General features: G+C 38.4%; 1 protein-coding gene across 2 annotated transcripts in view; it reads left to right on the plus strand.

Annotated features, from left to right (window-relative positions):
- The window catches only part of LOC110194906 (uncharacterized), a 68,943-nt gene that overhangs the window by 53,201 nt on the left and 409 nt on the right, over positions 1-15,333 (plus strand). For both annotated transcript variants that reach the window (XM_020967495.2, XM_020967494.2), the window contains exons 11-14: positions 2,137-2,229; positions 5,551-5,623; positions 11,478-11,545; positions 15,094-15,224. In XM_020967495.2, the coding sequence (XP_020823154.1) occupies positions 2,137-2,229; positions 5,551-5,623; positions 11,478-11,545; positions 15,094-15,224 (365 nt within the window). The remainder of the gene's footprint in view (positions 1-2,136; positions 2,230-5,550; positions 5,624-11,477; positions 11,546-15,093; positions 15,225-15,333) is intronic.

Raw genomic sequence — 15,333 nt, forward strand, 5'->3', positions numbered from 1 at the left:
ACCCAGCAAAACTGAGTATAATCCTTCAGGGGAAAAAATGGTCATTCAGTGAAATAGAGGACTTTGAAGCATTCTTGATGAAAAGACCAGAGCTGAATAGAAAATTTGATTTTCAAATACAAGACTCAAGTGGAACATGAAGAGGTAAAACAGGAAAGAGAAATCATAAGAGACTTATTAAGGTTGAACTGTTTACATTCCTGCATGGAAAGATGATATTTACAACTCATGAAACCTTTGTTAGTATTAGGGTAGTTGGAGGAAAAAAATTACGTGTATGTATAGGTAGATAGATAGAGGGCACAGGGTGAGTTGAAGATTAAGGGGTCATATCCAGAGAATAAAATTAAGGGATGAGAGAGGATTATATTACAGTGGAGGGGAAATGGGGGAAGGTGAGAGGGAATGAGTGAATCCTATTCTCATAGGATTTGGCTTAAGGAGGGAATAACATACACATTCAATTGGATAAGGAAATCTGTCTTACACTATGGGAAAATAGGGGGAGAAGGGGACAAGAGAACACAGGGGGATGCTAGAGAGGAGGGCAGATTGGGAAAGGGGGTAATCAGAAGCAAATACTTCTGAAGAGGGACAGGGTCAAAAGAAAGAATAGAATAAATGGGAGGGCAGGATGGGATTAAGGGAAATAGAGTTAGTTTTTCACAACACGACTACTATGGAAGTGTTTTGCATAACTGCACATGTATAACCTATATTGAGTTGCTTACCTTTTCAATGAGGGTGGGTGGGGAGGGAGGAAGGGAGGAGAGGAAGGGAGATTTGCTCCCACCAGATTCATACTACTGGGAAATAAGAAATACAGGAAATGGGGTACAGAAGTCTGTCCTGCCCTATAGGAAAATAGAAGGGGAAAGGGATGAGAGAAGGGGGGAAGAGATAGAAGAGAGGGCAGACTAGGAGAAGGGATATTCAGAATGCATGCCATCTTGGGGTGGGGGGAGGGGTGAGATGGGGTGAAAATTTGGAACTCAAAATCTTGTAGAAGTAAATATTGAAAACTGAAAATAAATAAATTTATTTTTTAAAAAAAATAGAGCTCTGGCCTTGCATTCAGGAGTACCTGAGTTCAAATCCAGCCTCAGACACTTAACACTTACTAGCTGTGTGACCTTGTGCAAGTCACTTAACCCTGATTGCCTCACCCCCCCAAAAAAAAAGCAAAAAAAAAATGTACATTGGTTGATGTACATCCATGTTGGTCTATTTCAACAAGTTTCTTGTCTCTTCCTCATAAGAGTAATTTCTTTTGTCAAAATTTCATTTTAAAGTTTTCTATCTCTCTTGCTCTGACTTCTCTGTAAAACTTTAGGACATGAAGTACTCTCTGTTCTTTCTCTGAAATCTCGTCTCCCAAAATCTAGGGTATGTATCAGAGTATGCCTGAATTTCCTCTCCTCTAACATAAATTCTTAAGATGGAATTATCATTACCTCCAAGATTCCTATCATTTATACTTGCCAGAGTAATTTCCAGAACAGCAGATCTCATATATTTCTTCTACCTTTTTGAAAAATAAAATTATCCTTGAAAATTTATCAGCTGCCAAACTTTTGGTAGATGTCCAAATAATTGAAGTTTCCCATCACTGTTATCATCATGCCCAACAGGGCTTTCCAGTGATAAAGAACAAAGAGAAAAGAGTTTCTTAAAGGCTTAAGGACAGAAAAATAAAATCTCTTTTGGGGCTAATACAATATATAGTAGTGGTAGCCAGCAGCAAGAAACACCAGCCTAGATACAATGCTTGTATTCACATCCTCTTTTATGGGTACCATTCTATTTTAATAATGCATATACAAATTGGTAAACCTCCAGATTAGGGAGAAAAGTCTTGAAGAGTCAATCTTATTAAGTAGCAGAGCTCCCACTGGACAAGGATGTAGGTCTGTTATAATTACTACCTTAGTCTAGAAAAAAATCTTTTATGTGGTAGGGTGAAAATAGCTTATTTGGTGATAAAGAATCATATTTTAATGTGGCTCAGATGAGGGATAAAAGCCCAAACACATAAAACAATTAAAACATAAAAACTATAACAGACTCTCAACTAGAAGTACTGACTTCCCAGAACAGTATTACAATAATCTTAACATCTATTTCTCTTTGACACAGCTATTTAAGGAACATACAAGAGGCCCCAATCAGTTACATGTCATTCCTGAAGGTGTGAACGTGACTGCCACACAACTGCTAGCCATGCCCGCGGTAAGGATTTTCCTCAGTGAAATCTTTGATTATTTGACTAAAAACAGATGTATATTATCAGGCATTAGATTGAGAAGGGCTTGCAGCTGATAGAAAACTTAAATACGGAGCCTCGTGCTAAAGGTCCTAATAGTGCCAGGAAGAGAATCTTCTATCCTGTTCCCTGATAATGGTGTTAACACTAAATTCTTGGGACACTAGGTTCGTGCCCTATTTACTAAGTGCCTGGCCCTAGGCTAGGCATCGTGGGGTTATTTAGAAGTAGTTTAAGACACAGATACTGGGAAAGCATGCTGGGTTTAAAATTAGGAGATCTGAGTTCCCATCCCAGCTCTTTGTACTTGTGTAACTTTGGGCAAGTCACTTTGCTCCTTTAAAATAAAAGGGTTGGATCAGTTGGTCCCTGAGGCTCTTTCCAGCCTATTCAGACAACTCTATGATCTTATGAAACAAATTAAAGAGCACATACTCTGTTTTCATGCATTCAAGAGGAGATGAATAAATAGTCAGGGAAGGTTTCACTTTGAAGGCAGGACTTGAGGTGAGCAAACCTTGTTGGTCATGGAGAGTTTGAGGTGACTGTGGGACAGCTGGGTGAAAATTGTAGAGATGCGAGACTGCTACTTAGGTGAGAGATCAGAACTAGATCTATAGATCTGGGAGTCATCTCCACAGTGGCAATAATAGTTGAAGCCATGGGTGGATGATCACTGAGGGAGAGAATGAAGAACGAAGCAGTGGGCCAGTAATGAAGCCTTTGTGATACTGGAAGAGAAGGGAGTCAGTGAATCACATGAGGAAGAAATGACTGGAGAATATTATGGGGTCATGAAAACTGAGGTAAGACACAACTTAAAGAAGGAAACTCAAATGAAGTCAGTGATATATCTTAAAAACCAAAGCTTATCTGGTATTTTTTTCTTCTGGAATATTTTTATTGTTTATTGTTTTAGAACAACAAAAAATATTTTACTAAAATATTTGATTTCCAGAAGTGTTTCCGGAAAAGCCTTATAAAGTGATCACAAGCTTTTCTCGAAGTGAAGTTTCTACACTTGACTAATTATATTAGTGAGGGCTGTGATGTTTGATGTTTTTGTTTTTGTCCAAACCAAGCTTGTCCATCTGCTGCTTCTGAGGAGTCAATTCAAATGTCATAAAACATTTTTTACTCTGAACTTAAACAAAAACGAGTACTTCCATACATATGACAGAACACAATAAGAGGGTGCTATATGAAATTGTGAATCCCCATTTTATGCCACTTGGTTTTTAAAAAGTATAATAAATTCTTCATGTTACTTTCTGGTTTGTGCTTCCTGTTGAACATTTTAAAAATGTTATGTAATGCCCCTCCTTTTTTTTGACTTCACCATTGTTAACCCTCCCTACCTCATTCAACCAAGAGAAACAAAAGCAAAACAAAGTAAAACCAAAAAACAAACCCTTGTAATAAATAATCAGTCAAGCAAAATTAATCCACACAGTGGCCATGTCCAAGAATGTATATCTTTTTTCTGCACCTTGTAGCTACTATCATCTCTCTCTCCAGAAGTAGATAACATACCTCATCACGGGACCTCTGGAGAAATGGTCAGTCATTGCACTGATACAGACACTTCCTACCTGTGTGAGCCTGGGCAGGTCATTTAACCTCTGTTTGCCTCAGTTTCCTCGTAAGGTAAATTCTTTGTAAATTGTAAAGCACTTAGCACAGTGTCTGGCACATACTAAGCACTATGTGAATGTTAGCTTTTATTCTTCTGGAAGAAACCAGTCAAGTTTAAAAGCCCCTCTGTCAAAAGGGGAATCCTATGGGCATGCAATGACTACATGAAAATAACATGCATTGTCTTTATCTGGTTCTGCCAGTAAACATTTGATTTCCTTGATAATCCTGTAGGGGCTGGTGGGTCATCTTTTCTCTCCTAGAATGTTTTAGAAGTGGTGGCCAGGTATCCAAATGGTTTTTGTTTCAGCATTTCCCTTGAGATACCTGAGTACTAGCTTTCTCCACCTTTTTAGGGACACTGATTTTTTTTTTTTGAGCACGATATCATTGTTGTTCAATCATTTCAGTCGTGTCTGTTCGTGACTCTATTTGCGGTTTTTCCGGCAGAGATATTGGAGTGGTTTGCCATTTCCTTCTCTAGCTCATTTTATAAATGAGGAAACTGAGGCAAAAATATGAAAACTAAGGTAAGACAGTTTAAAGAAACTCAAATGAAGTCAGTGATGTATCTTATCAACTGCACCCTGTAGCTGCCCTTAAACACAATATGCTAAAAAAAAAATCAAATAAAAATGGCAAAGATTAAATGAATAGAACTATACACATCACAGTAACTAGCTGCACTAATATTGCATTAATATTACAAAGTACTTTACATTATCTCAACTAAAACTCATAAAACCCCTGAAAGGTAGATTAAGTATTATTACCCCCTGTTTTACAGTAACAGAAAAAGATGCCCAGAGATTCCGACATTACCCCTCTTAAGTGAAATGCCTTAATGCTTTGCCACCTATATGTGCTAGAAATGCAAAATCTAACTTTTGGATTTTGATTTTTAATGGTGATCCTAAAGTAGCTTAAAAGTGATAATATCAAGATCCCAAAACCCCTTCTCCCTCTCCCCTGACCCCATTATCCTTCTAACTGAATGACAGAGTGTTAAGCATTACTGCTAGCTTGTTTCAGGGTGAGCTGCTGCCTCTCACAAGCAGGAAACTGATTATGAACCAGCTTTCTCCTACAAGGTCTCACATCTGAGAGAATGGATGTAAGGGGGCCCACGTGACACTGAGAGTCAATGTGGCACAGTGGAGAAAGCACCACATTTGCAGTCAGGGGGATCTGAGTTTGAATCACAACTTCTGTAGCCTTGAGTCTTTTAGCTTCTGTAATAAAAAGAGTGGATTAGATGATTTCCAAGGCCCTTTTCCAGTTGCAAATTTGCAATCCTATCCTCTTTGCATTAGTAGGCTTTGGGAACACGGCTTAGAAAAAAATGCAGAATTTGGCAAATAGTCTTAAATCCTTTTAAGAAAGGGGAAGAGGGAGGGAGGAGAGAGAAAGAGAGAGAGGGGGTAGGGAGAGAGAGAAGGAGAGGGAGAGAGAGAAGGAGAGGGAGAGAGAGAGGAGAGAGAGAGAAGAGAGAGAGAAAGAGAGAGAGAGAGAGAGGAGAGAGAGAGAGAGAGAGAGAGAGAGAGAGAGAGAGAGAGAGAGAGAGAAGAGTGGGAAAAGCAGAAGTTAAATGCTCATACTTTTTGTTGGGAGTTTAGGCTGGTCTGTAGTAACACATTTTCCCTTCTCGTTAGGGAGGTGTCACCCTCCATGGCCTGAAGTATAACATTGCTGTTGGAGTGCTCTTCATATATTCTTGGCTGAAAGGTAAGAGTAGAATCATTTTGTTAATTCCAATAAACTCACTATATAACCTGGGAATCTGTTATTCAACCTATTTGTTGTGAGTAGTACTCAGTTCATCTCACCCCATAATATCTTACACATGGCAATGGACATGTCTACTTGCGAAGAGTATGGGGTTTTTATAAGAGAAATGGGGGCTATGGATTATGTTGTTGCTGTGCCACCAATTTGCTTGTTATGTTGGGAAGTGTCTTAGCCACCTTGAATTTTACCTTCCCCATCTGTATGATGGGGATAGCCACGTCACCCAACCCACGTAAGTAAGATTAATGTTAACTTTTATACCAGAATGTGAAATGCCTTCAAAAAAACTAAAACCTTCTCTCATTTTTGTAGTTTATCTATTTGATTAGTTATACAACAAAACAATCCTGGAAAGAAAAAAGGTACTTCCGCATAAATCAAGAATAAACGTCTATTTTAATTTTAGAGAATCTGCTACACATCTCTTTACTGACCCTTCATTATCCCCCTTTTGGTCTCTCATAGTTACTCACTAGCATTACCTCTGGACTTAGATCATTACTGTCATCTGCTATTTTTAGTTGTTCTGTTTTAACTTTCTGTGTGATAGTATGGTTTTTTTTAAATAATTTTGGGTGAGGACTGGTATAAAATATTGCAAATGCTCTTTTATAAACTTTTAAGAACTGAGGCAAATAGAATTTATACAACTATTTTGTCTAGAACAGGTCTTGAGTTAAGAAACAAAGGGAAGGATAAACTGGAACTTTAATGACTAGAGAAATATAAGTAGGATTTTTAGAGCAGTTGGTCTCCAGTGAACATTTGTGTTTAAGTTTATAGCCTCATCTATTTGTACTCTCTTTTACATGTTCCTCTTCACAAAGAATTGTCAGTCTGATCGTATGTTCCTCTGAACCAAGGAACAAATGTACTGCCTCTATATTTGGGGAGATCCCTGCTCAGGGAGTCAGTATTAAACATTTTTTATAAGTAACCTGTAAGAAAGTGGTACAATGATTGAACTCATCCATTGACTTGATCATACTAAATCCCTCAGGATAATGAAATGCAAAGATAAAGGGAATAATCTTTTTTTTAATGATACTAATTTTTTTAAATTAAAAAATCTATTTTTTCTCACCCCTACTGAAAAAAGTTTTTTTTTAAAGGAAAAAAACCCCATTCTAACAAATGGGCATGGTCAAGCAAAACAAACTCCCACATTGGCCATGTTCAAAAAACATGTTTCATTCTTCACCCTGAATCCATCACCTTTCTGCCAGAAGATGGGGTAGCATGCTTCATCCTCTGGAATCTTGGTCATTCTTTGCATTTGATCAGATTTCTTAATTCTTTCAAAGGTGTTTTCCTTTGCTCACTTCATTTTGTATTAGTTCATACAAGTCTTCTGAAGTTTTTCTGAAACTGGTTTTTATCATTTCCTATGGCACAACAGTATTCCATTACGTTCATACACCACAATTTGTCCAGCCATTCTTACAGCAATAATCTTATGGAAGATTTTTCCACTGTGAAAACACAAAATAGATGAGCTTCAGTGTGAATTAAGTATGAAGTAATATAATTTGTCAAATAATCAAAATCCAAACTTTTTATAGCCAGACAATGGACTTAGGTGGTTACCTGAAGATAATGGCCCAATGGCTGTAGTAGCCAAAAAGATTTATGAAATGGTAGGCATCATCAGGTAATCTGTTGAACTGATGTAGAAAATATTTTACCTTTACATGAAACTATTGGGATGTCTATACCTGGAACATCATCTCTACTTCAAGGAAAATGTCAAAGTTGTAGAAGAACCAAAGAAACACATTTAAAAGGAAAGGCGAGGAGCTACTATATAAAGACAGACTAAAATTAGGATTTTACTATCTGCAAGATGAAGGCTTGATTAAATTTTTTCAATGAAAATTTATTTTTCTCCCTATCACTTCCCCTAGTAGAAAAAAGAAAAACAAAATCCTTGTTTAAAATATGCTCGTCAAATACGGAAATGTTTTACATGATTGCATATGGACAACCTGTATCAGATTGCTTACCATCTAAGGAAGAGAGGAGGGAGGGATAATAAGATTTGGAACTAAACTTTAAAAAAAAAAGTCAACAATTATTTTAACAAACATATAATTGGCAGGTGGTAAGGTGGGCCAGCTGGGTGGCCCAGTGGATACAGCATCAGTCCTAGAATCAGGAGAACCTAAGTTCAAATTCAGCCTCAGACTCTTACTAGCTGTGTGACCCTGGCAAGTCACTTAACACCAATTGCCTCAAAAAAAAAAACCCCAACCCATATAATTGGGGGGAAGAAATATTGTTTAAAAAATTCTAGTGAAGCAAAACAAATTCCCATATTAGTCATGTCCAAAAATGGATGTCTCAAGACAAAGACCTAAAAGGAGATATGATCCTTATAAAAATCATTAATTTTATGGATAGTATAAAGAAGATTAATAGTCACCCTAATTTAAAATATGCTTCTTAAAGCTTGAAAAGCATAAAAAGAAGCATTACTTTACACTTACTTTGTTACTTTCATGGACCTGTGATTTCATGTGGGTTCTCCTTACTTGCACCATTGTTGATCAGGACCTATCCACACTTCATCAGGTGTGATTAGTATCCACATCCTTTACCCATTGTACTAGAGCGCTTCTGCTAGGTCTTAACATTTTTTGTGACTAACAGCCCAATTCTTGGTTGTTCATGTTATATCTCTTCCTCTTGCTATATACCTGGTACTCCTCCCTTTCCAATCATTAACAACACTTGTATGCCCCTTCTTAGGAGGATCCTCATTGTGGTAGCACACCACAGCACATCTGTACTGACTAGTCTCCCCATTGCTCCTGGGTTCACTCAGCCTCAGTTCTTCTGATGAGGTTTTCCATGATTCACAGCTTATGTATCATTTATGGTAGGATACTGGTGTTAAAACATATAGGCAGAGAGCGTGATATAGCTTTATATGTGTATGGTGATTTACTATGCCTTTTGCTTTAACATTAATATCTATGGAATTTATTTGGCCTAACTGTTAAATAAATGGTTATATCTGAGAAAAAAAACCACATAGGTAGGGAGCTACTCTATTTTCCCAAGTGTAATCATGTGCAGTACTCTCCAATTCCTGTTCCATTGTGGGCCTAGTTCATGGTTCATCTTCAGTGCCTATTCAAGATACAGGAATTACTAAACTAAATGTACTAACTTATCATAATCAATACTACCTTACACAATATGTGAGGTAGCAAACATATACAACTCTTTACCCTAAGCAGTTACACAGGCTGAAAAATAAATGCTAAGTGAGCATTTAATAATCTGTCAGAGATAAATCAACCAAGAATCTATAATGGAAACTGGAAATATTTTAGGCATAACTGATAATATGTAATCTGCCAGAGAAATACTGAATTGGAATGGACCATAGCCAGAATGAGTTACCTTGTGTCCAGTGGTGGTCATCTCCCTCCACAAAAGTGGGTATGAATAGAACAGGGACAAGGACAAGAAACAAGGTAGCAGAAATGAATGTTGTCTCCCTTTACCACTCACAAGCCTCAGCAATGGGCTCTGTTTTGATGTAAACTTGTTAACATCACTGTGTAAGCATGATGGGCCCCACTTCAAAGTTCTCTTTCCAGGCTGCCAGACACTTCTAGCTGCTAGTTAATGGGGTTTCCATCTTGGTGCTTAAGCTCTTCTTTTCTTCCTTCTCCCTCAGGAGTGTGTTATTTCCCCTCGTGAAACACTGGTCAGAGATAACCTAAACTCAGCTAGATGGTGTGGATTTGCAGGGTAGATGCTGTAGTTTGGATAATTTGCATCTTCAGAGGGAAAAACTTTTTTTTTCCTTTTAGTTTGCAGACTCCTTGCTTTCCTTTCCAAATGAAGACTGACAATTTGCCTAAAAGAATTCAGTAAAATATACAATGAATGCAGGTTAGCTTTATATCTAATCAAGAGCCATTAAGAGCATCATTTTCCTGTGTACTGCCTTGTTTATTTTGACTTGATAACATTCCTGGATGTTACCTATTTTGACTCAGAATAAAATAACCCAATATTACTAGAACTCTTGATTTTTCTTCCTGTAATACAGAACACCATCTGTGGGCAAAACTGTGATGCTATGGGGGAGTGTCCAGTTGCAACCAGGGCAAATGCCTGCTGAACACCCTTGGAGTTCCCTCTACTTTCTGTACTGGTCATCCAAAGCAGAGAGCCAAAAAATAAAATAAAATAAAATAGACCACATCCAAACAGCTGCTTTGCATTCCCACTCTTCTCAGTCCATCTGTTCCCAACCATAAACGGGAGATTGATGCTAGAAACCTAAGAGCTCAATGGGGTGGGGAACTATGGATGAAAGGCAACAGCTAAAACACATCATTTTAGTGACAATATTCCTCTGAGGACTTTGCAGTGTGGTAGGTAGCTTCTAGATGGTGGAAGGAAACAATTTTTTATCTCACTTTAGTCACTATTAGTCAATTCCAAAATGAATAGGTTGAGAAGGCAGGGAAAAGTCTTAAGGAATCTCTGGTACCAAGTCAGCAGCATGCTACAAGGGCCATTTAAGTGAACACCACTGTAGACATGGTCTTCTCACAAACACTAACAAAATCCATAGGAATTAGTGAACAGAAATCCAGATTTTGGTCTCTAGATCAACATCCTTTTCTATTTATATGAGCAAAGGTTAACAATACTTAGAGATCTGTACCATTTGGGGCAGAGATGCAGTCATACAAGACAGTTTACTTGCAGGAAATAAACAAAAACCCTGCATTACTTACTTGCCCTAGTTCACCAGATCAACAGGTAAGTGGAAATGTTACTGTAACAAAAATTTGTGCTTATTAATAACTTGTGAATCTTTTTTTATCAGGTGGTCTGTAGTTATTGGTACATCTCTTGCTGCAACCTATAGGACAGTATTCACAAATATTTATGGCATGCCTGCTTTGTGAAAGGAACTGTCTTTACAAAAAACATCTAGTGTTAATCTTAAATTATCATGTAACAGATCAGAAATGTAGTTAAAATGTCTGAATATAATTTCATTTTGCATTTTGATATTCTCTCAAGAGCACTTGAGTACAATGAAGAACAGAGGCATTGGTTGAATACAGACATACATATTTATCTTTACTGTTAGAATTAATGGAAAATATCAGTGTACATGGGTACAAAAGGTTGAGGAAATAGCCAGAGACTTTCTTTGCTGCCCTATTGGCACAAAGTTCCAGATGAAACCAAATAGCAAGAGACAGAGCAAGAAAGGAATCTGGGGAGCAAACACTGGGGGAATAGCAAGAAGGGGTGGAGAGGGTGGATTATCTGGATGTTTTGCTTTTTGTGACCCATTTAAATGAGCCATTTTTCAATTTCAATTAAATGACCAAAATTTGGACCCTGCAATTCAAAGGAATTCTCAATTCCTTACTGTGAAATAAAAGGCCACAGTGGTGGCCCCCTCACCTGAGAAACAATGGAGTTGTTTGCATGAGGGAAGGAGGAGCATGCTTCTGAGTTCAAAGTACTCTGGTCCACTTGGAACTGGCTGACCACCATTAAGCTGGGACAGCAGACAAAGTATTATGTCTCCATTAGCAAATAAATAAGTGGCAAACTTCTCAAAGTCTTACTTTGTGAAACTGGTGGGCAGAGAAGACAGTCACCACAGGATGGACTAAATGGTATGGTGACATGATCCCCAGAACACTGGGCAAGAGGTGACTGAAACTAGTAGGTGAAAATAAGCAGCAGGATGATCCAAAATGTGTTCTGTTTAGTCTGAACGTTTTCCATGTTATTCCTAAAGGAGAAGGTCATTTTTACTATCGTGGTCAAGTGGAAGATTCAGCAACAGCAGAGATCTCCAGGTCACAGGTATGCAAAATTCACTACACATTCAATTACTACAGCCTTTGCTGAAGTTGTATAAGTCATATAAACACAACTAATTTGTAAAGGTGATGGTTACTGAACAAGAAGAAACTGACATTAAATGTCTTTAAATGCATGACTTTAGGAAGGTTTGAAACCAATAAATAAAGTTTAATTTTGGAAACTTCTCTAACTTCATTTGGCAGCCAGTTTTCTATTTCTACATGATAGCCCTGGAACAAAATCTAGACTAGAGCTGGCTTTGGTGTATTTTCCAAAGAGTCCTGTAGGAAGAGGGAGTCAATCCTTTAATCTGTCACCTTTAAAAAAAAACATTTTACTGGTATCAGACCACTACCCACTACCAGTTTGTTTTAGACAAAAGTTTGGTAGGGTGGAGCCAACATGGAAGAGTAGCAATATAAATATACCAATGAGTTCAGACCATCCCCAACACCTCCAAAAAGATCTAGGAAATGAACCAGACCAAACTCTGCTCAGGAAATCTAAGCCATTTTTCCAGCCTAGGTCAGCACAGAGAGACAGAGCTCCGCGGATAGTGAGGACAGGGTATATAGCCAGTACTGGGCTCCGCAAAGCATTGTAAAGGGAAGCTCTATGACAGAGTAAGAACAGATCCCAGATCCTGAAAGAGGGGCCTAAACTTGTCCATGGTGCAAAAGCAGGTACAACTCTGTTCTTATTACCCAGTTCCAGGGCTAACTGAAGAAAGGACATAGGTATGGGTAGGGGTGACATTCATTTGCAGAGTGAGAATCATTTGCAGGCCCTAGGTTGTATATTGAGCATGGAACAAGTTCATAAGCAAGCAGTAACTATGTGGCTATCTACTATCAGACCCCAGGAGCAGAGCAGTCTCAGTTCTAGCTTCTAATCCAGCCTAAAGCCTGTAGCAGAATAACCAGGACAGGAATCCCAGATCAAAGAGGAGTCTATAGTTCTCTCATTCTGAGCCAGCAGATCTTTCTAGCTGAGTCCCGCAGCCATCTACTGACTTCCACATAGAAGCAAGCCCACCAGTATGTTACTCGGACTGACATCCATGCCAGGAACTTGCAGAGCTCAGACCAGAGAGGGGAGTGATCAAACTCTGCCCCGGATCAGACCACTTTGGGAGCACCAAAAGAGCTAGAAAGTCTTCAGTCTGAACTCTCCCTTAGGTTTTAGAATATAATACTCAAATACCATGAGATAACAGCAGCAAGACCAGCCCAGGCATTCATTGCCTCCACAGATGTGTAGAGTTGAATCCTAACATAAGGTCCAAAGTGCGGAAATAGGCCAGAATAATGAGCAAACACAAAAAGAATCCCACCATAAAAAACTAATAGGGTACCAGCGACACTCAAGTCACAAACCTAGAAGAGAATGTCTTCAAAACATCTACAAGCAAAGCCTCAAAAGAAAACAAAACTTAGGTATAGGTTCAGTTAGAACTTCTTGAAGACGTGAAACAATTTTTTAAAAGTTTTAAATGCTTTTAAAATTGAAATGAGTGGTAAAGAAAAATTTGGAAGAGAAATGAGAGCTACGGAAGAATAATCTGGAAAAGGGAATTAATGGCTTGGCATTCTGGTGCAAACCCTTGCCAAACAACAAATAGACCAAAACAATAGAATAGACCAAAAAGATGCCATTCCTGATACAACAGCACTCTCATCTTCTGACTCAGTGTTCACATATATTCTCCTCTATGCCTGGAATGCTCTCCCTCCTCACCTCTGCCACCTGGCTTCCTTCAAATCTCAACTGAAGTCTCACCTTCAGCAAGAAGCCTTTCACAGTCCTTCATTTTAGTGCCTTCTGAAATTAGCCCTAATTTATTCTGTACCTATTTTTGTAAGTAGTTGTTTGCATACTGTGTCTCCATTAGACTGAGCTCCTTAAAAGGGCTGTTTTCCCTTTCTTTGAATCGCCAGTACTTAGCACAGTGACTGACCAGAAATAAAAACAAATTGAAAAAACTGAAAAAAATCTAAGAAAATGTAAGGTATCTCACAGCAAAAACAACTGATCCTTTATCTAGAAGACATCATTTATGTAGACTACCAGAAAGCCATGACCCCCTCCAAAAGAAATAAAAGCCTAGACGTATTTCAAGATATCACAAGAGAACTGCATGGACATCTTAGAACCAGAGGGCAACATGGAAGGAGAATCCATCAGTCCCCACACAGAACCCCAAAACGAAGACTCCCAGAACATCCTTCATAGCCAAAATCCAGTTTCTAGGTTAATGAAAGACACAAACAACTTTGAAGGACTTAGGCACTACATTCTGATCATTGTTATTAACAACCATGATTCAATGGGACTCACCAATGTGGGCATTTGTTTTGCTCAACTATGTATATTTGTAATAGGGGTTTGTTTTTCTTTGTCTTTTTTCGGGGAGAGGGGATTAAGGGAGGAGGTGGGAAGGAGAGGTGGATTTATGCTTATTGGAAAAAAATTTAATTTAATTGGATGCCAGGCTCAGTAGAACCAGTGCCCTTGTCAAGTACAAAATAACTGCACATGGGTACTTTAAGACTGCCTTACATATTTGACAAGTGATAACAGCTCTAATTGTTAATCGTTTTCTTTCTTACCTGCTTCTTTAGGAAGCAGATAGGAATGCAAATGATAGAGAACTTTTAACTCCTACCTTATGAAATAAGACTTCTGACCCCTGACCACTTGTGATTTCTTTGCTAGTTGCCTATGGTTTTAAACAGGTTAAGTAACCAAGAGTTATTGGCAGAGTGAGATGAAGTGAATAGAGTGCTGGGGCCTGGAGTCAGGAAGGCCCGAGTTCAAACCTGACCGGGAATACCTACAGCTTTGTGACCCTAGGCAAGTTAGTTAACCTTTGTCTGCTTCCTCAATTTTAAGATGGGGACAACAGCACCTCACTCCCAGAGTTGCTGTGAGGACAAAAATGAGATATCTGTAAAGTGCTTATTAGCACAGTGCCTGGTCATAATGGCAGGTTACTTAATAAATACTTGATCTCTTCTTCCCTCCCCTCCGTAAGCTGCACTGAAAAGGGATTTCAGTGTCCTCCCTTTCCAGAAGCAATCAAGGATAGTTTATAGAGGGCTGGCCTCAGTGCCTTCAGAAGACATGTCAAGTTCTATCTGATACATATACTGGGTGTGGGCAAGTGGGCAAATGACTTAACTTCATGGGTAAGCCACTTAATCTCTTTGTGGCCTCAACTTTCTATGGCAGATGAGCTGCCAGTTTGGGTTGTTGGAAAGTGTATCCACTATGGGAGTTTCCCACATGGTTGAAATTAAAATCTGAATCCAGGTTATTCAACCTAAACTTTTTCCAATAAACCTTATTTCTGAATTAATTTTCACTCAGCTGGATAGTTTCAGAATGAGATGAAGTAAGATGCCAGAGTTTGATGGCAGAATTTACTAATCTTTTAAATAAAACTTTGTAGCTGAACTTTTATACTGGAAAAAACATAACACCCAGTCTTTAGAACTCTGTAATGCAAAGATTAACGATGGGGAAAAACAACCTGTATTTTAATTAAGGTATGGCAGTGGATTCGTCATAGAGCTAAATTGGAAGATGATGAGAGAATGGTGGTGTCAAGGAGTCTCGTTCACAGCTTAGTCAAGGAAATGAAGAATGAACTACAAGACTGTTACTGTCTATCTGAAAGGTCAGTTTCACTAAATGAAATCTCTTAAATTCAACTAATCTCAAGTGTAAGAAAAGGCAATTCACTCATTTTATGCATCTTTCAAGAACGCACAATACCCTACCTTTTC

Source organism: Phascolarctos cinereus, unplaced genomic scaffold, assembly GCF_003287225.1.
Source record: "Phascolarctos cinereus isolate Bilbo 61053 unplaced genomic scaffold, phaCin_HiC Scaffold_9;HRSCAF=440, whole genome shotgun sequence".
Classification (NCBI taxonomy): Eukaryota; Metazoa; Chordata; class Mammalia; order Diprotodontia; family Phascolarctidae; genus Phascolarctos; species Phascolarctos cinereus.